The 12859-nt window shown below is 41.8% G+C and overlaps 1 protein-coding gene across 1 annotated transcript in view; it reads right to left on the reverse strand.

Annotated features, from left to right (window-relative positions):
* Positions 1-6668: 6668 nt before the first annotated feature.
* FAM3B (family with sequence similarity 3, member B) overlaps positions 6669-12859 on the reverse strand; it is a 7594-nt gene continuing 1403 nt past the window's right edge. The window contains exons 4-8 of the mRNA XM_010159573.1: positions 12157-12215; positions 9763-9813; positions 8504-8591; positions 7650-7782; positions 6669-6758 (exon numbers count right to left, since the gene is read on the reverse strand). Of these exons, the coding sequence (XP_010157875.1) occupies positions 6669-6758; positions 7650-7782; positions 8504-8591; positions 9763-9813; positions 12157-12215 (421 nt within the window). The remainder of the gene's footprint in view (positions 6759-7649; positions 7783-8503; positions 8592-9762; positions 9814-12156; positions 12216-12859) is intronic.

Genomic DNA, 12859 nt, shown 5'->3' on the forward strand with positions numbered 1-12859 from the left:
TTATTTTTTGTGCTCTCAAGAACCATGCTTCTCTAGGACTGATTACATCTCAAGCTCTTCAGTAAACTGCAGAGCTAATTACATGGTGCTGTGGTAAGTGCTATTGCTGGGAGCTTGGCTGTCTTGCAGTGCCAGAAAGCCACTAGCAGATGAGGAAAGTTCAGGGGCTGGCTTAAAAGCAACTTTGGCAGCAGTCAAGATGGAACAGTGTGAGGCTAAGCAGCACCTGCATTAGTTTGCTGAGCTCCATGTTGCTACAGTGTGCTGGGTTGGTCTGGGGTAAAGTTCATTTTCTTCACAGTAGCTGATATGGGGCTACGGTTTGGAGTTGTGCTAAAAACAGTGTTGTTAACACAGGGATGTTTTTGTCACTGCTGAGCAGTCCTTGCAGAGTCGAGGCCTTTTCTGCCTCTCACCCCACCCCACCAGTGAGTAGGCTGGGAATGGGGCACAAGAAGTTGTGAGGGGACACAGGCAGGACAGCTGACCCCAACTGACTAAGGGGATATCCCATACCATATGTCATCATGCTCAGCATACAGAGCTGGGGGAAGAAGAAGGAAGGGGAAAACATTCAAAATGGTGCCATTTGTCTTCCCAAATAATCGTTACACGTGATGGAGCCCTGCTTTTCTGGAGATGGCTGAACACCTACCTGCTGATGGGAAGTGGTGAATGAATTCCTTGTTTTGCCTGTGTGTGTGGCTTCTGCTTTACCTATTAAACTGTCTTTATCTCAACCCACGAACTTCCTCACTTTTACTCTTCCCTATCCCACCGGGGTGGGGGGTGGGGGCGGAGCGAGTGAGCGGCTGCGTGGTGCTCAGTTACTGGCTGGGGTTAAACTGCGGCAGGTGGCTAGCTCCTGTGACCTACCCAAATCAGCTAGTTTAGAGCTGAAACTAAATGTGCAGCAGTAGTTTGTCTTTGTTAAGTACACTTCTATATCCTCACCCAATGGCTTAAAAGGTTTCTAAGTGGAAATTAATTTGTGAATTGTAGAATCCCTTTTCTTACATGTCCCTTTCCTTTTACCTGAAAATTATTGTGTTTCTAGATTTCCTTCCCAAGGAAATCACTGGTGCCCCAGAAGAACAGGCCTAATAATTTACTGCAGATGGGACTTACCCTTAGAGCTGAAGGTTTCTTGTGGAAGGACCAAATCCATTCAAGCCATCTTGTGCCTGCAGCAAGCACGTATGCCTCATAGAAATCTCCCTTGTGAATGTGGAGGAAGTGAGGAAGGAGGAGGAGTGGTCTTTCTCTTCCATTTTTGTTACAGTGGGGGTTTTCAACAATCAGCAGTCGAAAGACTGCTGATTTGGGACTGTTGACCTCCTGTTCATCTGCTGGAAGGAATGCTTGCTTAGCTGGTGAGTGGCAACGTTGCAAGTAGAGACTTCAACAATTAACTAAACATCCAGAGATGTGGATCACTGTGAGGGACACAAGTCTCACAGGAAGCAGAGCTTTGCTCCTGGGCTCCAGTTCTATCTTGTGGGTTATCAGAAGGAAAATTAGAAACTAGCTGTATATGTTTTCTGTTCTGGCTGCAAAATCCAGAGATACACATGGTGTAATTCTTCCACTTCTAGGCCTTGCGGGTAATAAAATTTGATCAGGTAGCACAATGCTATTCAGTGAACCAGGAAGGGAAAAACTGGAATTTATCGTCAGGTGTGATCTCAAAGCCCTAATAACCCTTTGGGAAGTCTTACTTCAAGAACTCATTCCTCTTTTCCAAGTCCAGGTTGTCACAGACGTCTTGGTCTGGGGGAAAGGGTAGAGGATCAGTCTAATTCCCAAGAATTCTGGTAGGAAATGTCCAGGAGATAGAAGGCAGCTATATAAAGCATAACCACATAAGATTTATAGCAGAAGTACAAGGTTGAAATGCATATTGCTTTTGGATGAAATATAACTTCAGAAAAAGTATTTTTTAATTTTTAATGAGACCTGCAATGGAGACTGGGCCAGCCTAAAACATTTATCTCTATGTTCTTGTCCTTGGAAGGGGGAAAAAGTCATGTCAGAGCTGCTAATGTAAAGCTTGTATTTGAAGGGGGAGAATCTATGTTTTCTGTGTTGCTGAAAATCTCTCCTGGAAAAAACAAACAAAAAACCCACCCAAAACCCCCCAAAAAGCCCCCCAAACCCCACACTCCAAAAAAAAAAAAAAAACCAAAACACCAAAACAAAACCAAAAGCACAAAAAAGCCCCAAAAACCAACCAAAAACAAACCCCAAAACCACCCACAAAAACCCAGCAGAAAATTAAAATCAAAATTTCAGAGTTCCAGGAAAAGAAGAATTGCTGTCACTCAAGCATTATTAAAACCACCCATCTTAATCGTCTGAATTCTAGTCATAGTTCAGCATTTCACTTGCAGCTAAGAAGAGATCAGAGATATGACGCTCATGTATTACTTCCCACCAGGCATTATGTGTAAGTAAAAGAATCAGCGTCTCTTTGCTCTTCAGAGTGAGTGGACTGCGGTCAGTGGGAGTTTTGCTTTAAGCACAGCCAGTCTGCAAAAAGGCATCTTTCACTGAAGAACTTTGCCTTTCTTGTATTTTTCTTTTAAATATAGTGCAAACTTCCCACCTTGGGGGTAGGTAACACTACACAAAGAGCCTAAAGAAACAGTTACCACTGAGAAACTGAAGATGTTACCTATTATTTGATCAGTATTTCCTACCACTGCCATCAAATTGGAGTGCCAGGGATTTTTAAGAGACATGTCAAGACCTTGAAATGATTTTCAAGATCCTAAAATGGGGAGATAAAAAAGGACTTCTGTCCACGTACTTTGTTCTTTATGGGATTTGTCACGTGACGTTCACACTGGAGGGAAAAGTGTGACCGGTAAGTACTTTTTTGAATTGCTTCTAAATCCTCTACCTAAATAGTTAACAGATACGAGGGACCTGCTTGAGCACTTCTTGTGAGGGCTGCCCACCGGTGGTCTGGTGCTGGTGGGGATATTTGAAACAGGATCCTGCTACTGGCCAAGTGAAGGAAAGGAAGGTCTGGCATGTTAGAGACAGAGCTGCCAGCTTCTCTCCCAGCTGCCAGTGAAAGGCAGGGTGCCCTCCACCCATGTCTGTCCAGGACAGGTAACCGCACAGAGGTCAGGTACTTCTGCAGACAGATGCAGAGGATCTGGAAAGAGACTGCTGCCACCTGATGTGCCATTTTGCTTTTCAATACACAAACCCAAGCCCTGAGCCAGGCACCTGCCTAAAGCTCATGTTTGTCCATTGGATTGGCCTATTAGGGTTAGAAGTTGTTTAACCGCTCTGCAGTTCTTAACCTTATTTCGTGGCGGTGATCCCGCATGCTGTGCTAACCACCCAGAAGTATTTCACAAGGCACAGGGAAGACCATAGCACCTACCTGGTCCAAGGAGAGCGTGGCAGATTGCTTCCTACCCGCTGCTTGTGGTTGACGGTCGCCTGACATCGACAGCGTTGACCTCCACCGCTCGAGGCTGCCTGTGGTGTACAGAGAAGGTAAGGAAGGGCATCAGCATAAGGGATCCTACACCCTATGGCCTCGCCTCTGAATAAAAGTAAATGTTTAATTTCCTGGTCTTTTGATTTTTGTAATTAAAATCCGAAGATATTTCACATATGGTCAGATTAATTTTTCAGAATTACAGTTCAGAAAAGGCTTTTAACTCCTCCTTAGAAGGCTGTAAGCTTAAAAGAACTCAAGCTGTGTGTGCAAAGTCGAAGCCCCACTTTGAAACCAACCCGCTGTAAGATTGCTTTGATTCTGAAAAGTGATTGAAAAAGTGGCACCTTTTCTGTCCAAGTGACCACTTTTCCATGATTTCCTGAGATCAGAGAGTTATCAAAGAACTTGACGCTCCTCTGGCTACCGTATTTAAACACTGTGGCATAGGCAAAGCAAAACAAAGCTGATGACAGCCACTCAGCACTGCAGATCATTAACGCGCTTGTCTAGACGACTCAACTACATCCCTGAAAAAGTGAAAATACGATGGAGTTGAAGAACATTTTGCAGGGACTTGTGATGTGAGAGGTTCTCAGTGGTTTGATCTGTGATTCAGATGATGGGTATGCACCTTATACTGTTGACCAGTTGTTAAGAACGGAGTGCTTGGAGCACTTGCACGCTTCACGGTAACTGCTAAACAGAAACTGATGTAAAATATAATGGTGATTGATGTGAGATTAATTGTGGCCTGGAGTAGAAGGCAATGACTGTCAGACTGCACAGAGTTTGAGGGGTGTCTCAGAGCTTGGAACTCTGAGGATTCCCAATTCTTAGTACTGTAATTATGTTACTTTTATAATTCAGGCATGTAACAAAGGGTGATTGCAATGTAAAGGAATAAATGTTCTGCCAGTAACATGAGAACTGCCTGAATAAATTACTGGTGACATGAAGCTGTACACTTAAGAAAATGAATATACACAAGACATGCATCTTGACATTGATCTGGATGACAGGAATGCTGAAGTAGAATTGGTTAGGTCACTTTATCCAAAACACGGGAAAGGTTTGATTTAGCTACAACATCTATATATAGGTGTATATAAAACACACCTGTAACACCATAACAATAATGCTATGACACCCCTGGGAAGCACATACAAGGCACCTGGAACCTACTGCTTCAAGCCTCCCAAAGTGACTTCACAGGAGCTGTGTCCCACGACAGGCTCACGCAGAAGACTGACACCTGCTGGCTCCCCTGTCTTGCTACAACACACGTGCAAGGAACAGCAGCAAATGCAGATAAGTTTTCTTAACTGCGAAGTAAACCTTGGGTCTTCCATCCAAATTCAAGAATGAGGCCAAGTATGTGTTACAACAGTTCACATGCATTTACTATGAGATGTGAAAAATACCAAAACAAGGCCCCTGACATACACAACTTGTAGGACAAACAAGCAAAAAGAACAAAAGAAGAAGGACTTAGATGCGGAAAAATACTAAAACAGCTATTTAAGAACTCAATTTGCAACCACCTCTTCAGTAGCAAGGTGATAAGGAGCAACCATTGTGAGTCTGCCAAAGTCAAATTGAGTCAAACTAATTTAACTGCTTTCTTTGGCAGTGTCCCTGAGCTAGGGAGCCGTTTGCAAACTGGTAGCTTCAGGCAGTGGTGGAGGACACGATAAGAGAAGGCTGCTGGGAAGAAAGCAGTGAGTACAACTAGTGTGGTAGGGTGACCTTGGCTGGAGGTCACCAAGCCACTCTATCACTCCCCTCACCAGCTGGGCAGGGGAAAGAAAATACAACGAAAAGCTTGTGGGTCGAGACAAGGACGGGGCAGATCACTCACCAGTTTTGGTCACGGGCAAAACAGATTAAACTCAGGGAAAATTAATTTAATTTAACAACAATCAAATCAGAGTAAAAGAGAACTAAAAGCAAATCTTTAAAATGCTTTCCCCCCACTCCTCCTTTCTTTCCAGGCTCAGCTTTGCTCCCCATTTCTCTACCTCCTCCTCCTTGAGCAGTGCAGGGGGACAGGGAATGGGGCTGTGGTCAGTCCATCATACTTTGTCTGTCTTCAGGGGGAGGACTCCTCACACTCTGCCCCTGCTCCAGACTGGGGTCCCTCCCATGGGAGACAGTCCTCCACCAACTTCCCCCTACATGAGTCCTTCCCAAGGGCTGCTGTTCTTCACAAACTGCTCTGGTGTGGGTCCCTTCCATGGGGTGCAGTCCTTCAGGAGCAGCCTGCTCCAGACTGGGTTCCACCGGGGTCACAAGTCCTGCGAGCAAACCTGCTCCAGCCTGGGCTCCTCTCTGCACAGATCCACAGGTCTTTCCAGGAGCCTGCTCCAGCGTGGTCTTCCATGGGGTCACAGCCTCCTTCAGGCATCCCCCTCCTCCAGTGTGGGGTCGTCCCTAGGCTGCAGGTGGGTCTCTCCTCTCCCTGCCCATGACCCTCCATGGCTTCAGGGGCACAGCCTGTCCTCTCACCACTAGGCACATGCTCTGCTCCGGCTCCTGAAGCAACCTCCTTCTCCACTACCTTGGTGTCTCCAGAGTTCTCTCTCTCACATCTTGCTCACTTTCTGTCTGTCTGCAAAATCTACTCTCTTCTGTATTTTTTTTTCCTTCTTTAATATGTTACCCCAGAGGTGCTATGACTATTGCTGATGGGCTCGGCCTTGGCCAGCAGTGGGTCCATCTTGGAGCTGGCTGGCATTGGCTGTATTGGACACAGGGTAGGCTTCCAGCAGCTTCTCACAGAAGCCACCCCTGTAGCCCCCTGACTACCAAAACCTTGCCATGCAAACCTGATACCCCTTGTGATTTTATACTACAATTTACACTTTCTATTTGCATCTTTAAAGTTAACTGAAAGAACACGTATTACAAACAAACCTAAACCCTTAAAATTACAAATTACAATGTACACTCACTGTCAAAAATCCTGGTATTTTATGCCTGACATCCTGAACACTGTAATTCCAAACCAGAGTATTTTATTTCCACTTGTCATCAAAATACCTATTTGTTTTCAGATTAGAGTAAAACATCAGAGACAAAAAGAGTAAAAACTGTGCCTCTGATTTATGTTTAGTTAGTGTTCAGATGCTTAGTGGGTTCTGGAGGCAATTTACTAGAGTCATAGGTATAAAAATATAGAATCATCTTTATTAATGAGGTATGCATTTGTTTAGATCAGGTTTCTTGGGATACAGCCTTCTATTTGGATTTCAGCTGGCCAGCCACTGTATCTGTTGTTCTTCAGGTCAGAGTGGTTTATCTGTTAAAAAAAATTAAAAAAAATCAATATTTGGTTCTACATCTATAATCTAGTTCATCAGACCCCATACAACAGAAGGGGTTAAGGGGTAGGACTGTGAAGCTAAGTAGCACGATACACATCTTGCTTGACATAACGGCTGAAGATTCCACCAGTTTCTCTCCCACACAAAGTGCTTTATTTATTTCCCAGATGGCTGTCATAATATACACTAAATTGAATACCTTTTTCCCACAGAAGCATGAAAAGATTGCAACAATACTCTGGGAAAACAAATCAACCTATGGAAGTTTCACATGCCTTTAGACGGAGTCAGTATCATCAAAGGAACTGACCTCTGTGTTGGGTTTTCTCATTTCTCTCTGCCTCTGTCATACAGAGGAGCACTACTGGGCTTATGGAAAGCAAATAAAACAAGGTCACAGATGCAAACAGCAATCTGATATAAAAATGGCATCTTTAGTCCTCCTGAAGCCTGAGGGCAAGTTATTCTGAAAAGTTTTGTGGTGCAGGCACTGCTGTATTTTCAAGGCCAGTTTGAGACAGTCCAATTCTCACATTAAAAAGAATATTTTTAGGAAGCCCTTGGAATTTGTCCTTTCAAAAGAAAATGTAAACCTCTGTACAGCATGTCAGGCTGGACACTTCAAAACTGAGACTCTCCAGAATCGCTGGTCACTTCTGAAATTTGTCTAGAGATGACTTAGGGCTGGCGTGGCGGAAGTCAGCACTGTGTGTGGCCCAGGCCCAAAGCAAGCAGAGAACTTGCTTTGCACTGCGGAGGGATACTGAGCAGAGACTACGGTTATTGCAGCTAGCGCTTGAAACCTGCACCCAAAGGTTGTACCTGGTATACAGACGGATAGAAAGAGAAAATAAAATGAACCTGACCTTTTCTTTTTGGATATTATCTGGCAGCTTGAAGCCTTTGGCAGCAATAAAAGCCCAGCTTGACCTGAACTTGATATTCTTTATTTCTTTACTTCCCAGCTCTTCCACTAATTTTTTGGCGTAATTTTTCAGCCTAGGAAATTTTAGTGAAAAAAAGTGTTAAAAATTCAGGACCTGAAAAATGCTGAAAAAGAACACAGCTGATTCATGCTTTACATCAATAAGTCAGCATAAACGACAAGAACTTTAAAAAACTCCTGAGAGCTGTCTTAGTAGCATGCCATTAAACTCACAGAGCAAAATTCTTTTTCTTCCTCCTCTCTACATTCCTTATGTTAATAGAACCTGTTTGTAACAGCACAGCAGAAAGGTAAATGTATCTAAAATAGCTGTTTGATGTCTCAACCCTTCATAAATAAGAACAAGGGCATCAAATGTTTATCAACCAAATGATTAAGACTTCCTCTGTATAATCACCATATCATGAATTCAAGAAAAATCCCCCAAGATCTGAGAGCACTTGGATAATCAGGAATGCGAGCTGGGTACATTGTAGTTGGAGGTGTTGATGCCGTCTTAACAGAAGGTTGTGACCCAGAGGCAACAGCAGTGCCCTTTATGAGAACAACTGCTGCTTTTAAACAAATACAGCACAATCTATCCGTCTTTGGAAGCATCAACACGGTATGGGCAAGCACTGAACGGACACGGAATCAGAACCTTTTAGGCAGCAAATGATAGAATAACCTTGACTACAGAGTCAAATTTACCATTCCTTTACCCTTTATGCAATAGTGATTTTCAAGCTATTCATGGCCCTGTTCCTCACAGCCTGCCAGGAGTGGCTTGCTTACCGGGTGCTTCCGTCATCATGAGTCACCATCAAAACGAGGGAACCTTCTGGTGCGTTTTTAATGAAAGTCACCATCTCTCCCGAGTGGTCTGTTGAATCAATTTCACAACCGATTATTCACTATGCACATATCACATTCCAGCTTGTTTTCAGTTTTTGGCCTCGTCTATTCAATATGAGACCTAATTAGGCAATTTTTCTGTTTACAGGCAGAGGGCCTAATCCTGAAAGGTGCAGAAAGCTGCCAGCTCTCATTGAAGGTTAGGAGAGCCTGGATTGATCCGCACTTCCCAGTAGTGAACAAAGATACTTCCGAATGTCTACAAATGCCACTTCTGCCCAGAGTAAGTATATAGATGGTTTTTTACGTTTGCCTCACCTAATACTATACATGCAAGCAAAGCATGGAATAGCCCAGGAGAAGTCATTGCTATTTTGTGAGATTCCTGCTACCGTGCTAACTACACAGCTGGGTTACACATACCCCTACACACCCACTTTTCTTAAGTCACAGCCTCTTTGCACCACTAAGCTGTTTATTGGTTTTGCAATTGCTAAACATACACAAGACACTAGTTTTCCACACAAAAAAAAAAGTAGCAGGAGCCCTGGAGACATTACAGTCCACGTACCGTGTATAAAATTGCAGCCCCGTGATTAGTCCCAGTGTGATTTCTATTCATGCATGTAAGGTCACAAGCATTCTTAAGTGGTCAGAGAATCAGCTTTCAGTGCCTCAGAGCATTCTGTTTCTCTTTAGTAATAGGTAAGGAAACCATTATCATCCATAGTTTGAAAAGCATGTTAAAAGCTATTCTTAAAGAAGATCATCGTTCTAGGTACATGATGTTAAGAGACAGACTAGCATATTTCCTATGATGATTTTACAACTAAAATAAAGCAAAATGTGCCAGGAAAAGGAATTTTGCTGAGTCAAGTATCCGGATGTGGTACCTGGCTAAGTGCTATTCCTACCAGACTGAAATGATGGAGAAAAAAAAGACAATTAAAAAGAGAAAATGCAGCAAGACAATTAAAGGACAATTAATTATCTCAATCAACAGGAGGAATTCAGCTTTTCAGGCAAAATTTGCCATTAGATCTGACCAGAGCATATTTTAGGAAGACAACAGCTGTTTTGTTTGTAGTTAACCCCCTTCGATAATACAATCATAGTCATTTGAAAGAGCAGGATAATTATATAAGTCCTTTCTTAATTCTGAAACACTAACAAAAGCTCTATCACACTCTTTTCCCTACCTCCTTCCCACATGTCAAAATATTTTGCCGATACAAATTTTCCTGTTTTATCTGTAATTAAAAAAAAAAGTTATGTAAATACAAGCAAAAATTCTTAAATTCAGCCAGCATGTACACTATTTTCAGCTAAGGCTAGGCATCTCTAATTTTTTGTACCATTGTGCTTGTGAGTCTTAAGTTTTTATATTGGAAGGAATATGGAATAACTCAAGATTTGGGGAGAATATTTTGTTTCTGAATCATCAAGTGTGACTTAACCATTTTTATTATTTCTTTATTTTAAAGAAGGAATTCAGTTTACAGTATGCTTCCATGTTTTTATAACTCTATATAATATGGTCACAACCATAGATAGGAAAATTAGTTAAGCCTAAGACTATTTGAATGAGCTAAATACTATTCTGTGCAGTGTTTCAGATGTGCAAGCTTTCATAACATTTGAATCTCAGTGGATGGAAACTCAACACCCATCATTACCGTATCAGAAATCAGGCAGTCATTCCAAAACATTTTGGTCAATATCCATCATGAATTATGCTGCTGTTTAGGTGGCTATCTTTGTTTAAACAAGACATGTACAATTGGAAATACTTTTCAAATTCTGAAATCTAAATTAACTCAGCTGACTGAGCTAATTGATTTTGTTATCCAAGGCCCATTTCCCTGCTACACAAGAGGGTCTTTTTCAGTTAGAATGCCTCAGCTCTCTCTTTCTACTGAGAAGATAAAGCAGTTCCCAATTTATTCCTGGCTTATCTTTGATCCATATATGGTAAAATCATGAAGGCAGATTCTTCTGAACATAGGATTCTAAATGGCAGGTTTATCACACTGATGAGGGGAAAAGGTGGCAAAAGTCTGCCAGTGGTAAAACAGTATTCTAGAACCGGGCTTCTTCTGAGCACAAAGGCTATAGTGAAGACCACAGAAATCCACAAAATTCTTTCTCTCTCCCTCTGTGCTCCTACCTTGGGCTTCACAGAATTGTCTTCCTTCTTACCAAAGAACACATTCATTCAGAGAAGAAAGAGTTATCATTATAGAATAAAATACAAGTGGGACGTCACAGGAAACTTATTGGGCACAGTCATTAGCTTGATTGATCTAATTAGAGGACACTAGACAGTATGTCTCACTACAAATTGGCTTGAGATAACGGACAGATTTACCTGCAGAGGGAGATGAAAGTGTAGCTAAAATGAATGGATGTGTGATGAAGAATGGCTGTCTAAAAATGTGCAAAATATGGTATATCACTTCTTTTTCCTCACTAATGTCAGATGAAAAGACAATGCTGGTTTCTTAATCCTGTTTGTTATAACCTTGCTTATGCATTTGAGATGAGTATTTGCCCCCTTACTCTACAGGCCTATGCTGAAAACTCATTTTAACTGTTTACTGTTATAACCAGTAAAGATTTTATGATTCCTTATTGGGAAAAAAAAACTCAAACAACCAAACCAAACCTCAACCAAAACAAAAATAAAAAGCAGCAGTCAACTGGAAAAATATTTGGAACAGGTTCTCATCTATGGTAATTTAACCCAGTGACTTCAATAAAATCATGCAATTTTAGACAAGGTCAAGATCTTGCTTTAGCAATACTGAGACAAAACCTGGAACATCAGTGTTTTGTGATCAAAGCCAACGTGACTGCATCTGAACTCCCTTTGTTCTCTTCCCCCACAACATTTAGGCATCCATTTCTCTCGGGATTCATTACTGAATACACGGCACTTCATCACCATTCATCTAAATCAGAATGGTGCCTGCAGATCTGGAATAAACGGCACCTTCTGCTTTCCAACAGCTCCTACTAGAAGCAAAGACATGTAATGGCAGTTTAATGTTAATCAAGCTTTGAGTTTGTCTTTCTGTCCACTGACCGAGTCAGGAAAAGGAATTTGTACCTTGGTTGTACCTTGGGGCAGAACTGCAATTCTCAGTTACTGCTGGCCGCTTATCAGTGGAGCAGTAGATATCACTTACCAAGGAATGAACCTGAAAGTTCAGATCTCCTGCTGGAGATCACGGGTATTTTTGCTATTTTACATAGAAAAGAGTTCCTTTATCTAATAAAATATACATATAATGTTTCTGTGTACACATTTTCTATTTTCTTACACCGATTATGAGCACATTTCTTTTGTTTATCCAGAAGACTATTTCTCTCAAACACAGATTGCTTTTCTTACATTTAACATGAATCAAGTTTACAATTTTTTCCTTTCCCTCTTCTTCCACACTAGCTAGTAAAAAAAACCCCAACAACTCCAAAACAACCCCAAAACCCCCCAAAACCAAACAAAAATACCTAACATTCCCCCCAAGAACCCTTGTAAATTATTGCAGTACAAAAGTATGTCTTTCTCTAACATTTTTTCTTTTACTTACAATTCACAATGGCAATGTTAATACCTCTTCCAACATTACCCTTCCCTTCGCTTATCAGCCTGGAATTGAAATCAACAGTGTCAGTAGAATGCATCTGTCCAGAAGCTCTGATCCAAAGTTTTTTTTGTCAAGGCTAAGTCACTTTCTGATATTCATGTTTTCTTCAGTTATTTAATTCAAGACTTGGTAGTAAACAAGAGCTATGGCTTAAAAGTCTTGCACATTTTATCAGTTTCCTTCAGTGATGCACAAACTCTTTCAAAATGAGCCAGATCAAGAAAGTACTTTATACAAATGCAGCCAGAAAGATAAAGCAGAACTCCCCCCACCCCTCCCTAAGACAAAGTGTGGTTTTGTGGCAGTATTCTGGGTGGATTATATGTACACAGAAGATTGTTGCAAGGTTTTGAAGTCACTCTACCTGACCAGTTTGAAAAGTCATGAAAGAATCTGACTTTCAGGTGCTGACCATTCCACTGGCTATCCCACACCATAAAAATTAAAAATCATACTTGAAATTAACAGTTGAGTGCATCTTATGTACAGGAACAAAGAAAATAGCTGAGATTGGGTATCAAAAAAAAAAAGGGGGTGGGGGGGGTGGGGGAAGAGTCAAATACTGCCAGACGTATTCTGAAGTTTATCACCAGAACAGGTGATAGGCACCCTCTGGTAGGAGCTTGCTTGATGCTGCTGAACCAAC

Source organism: Eurypyga helias, unplaced genomic scaffold (assembly GCF_000690775.1).
Source record: "Eurypyga helias isolate BGI_N326 unplaced genomic scaffold, ASM69077v1 scaffold899, whole genome shotgun sequence".
Lineage (NCBI taxonomy): Eukaryota > Metazoa > Chordata > Aves > Eurypygiformes > Eurypygidae > Eurypyga > Eurypyga helias.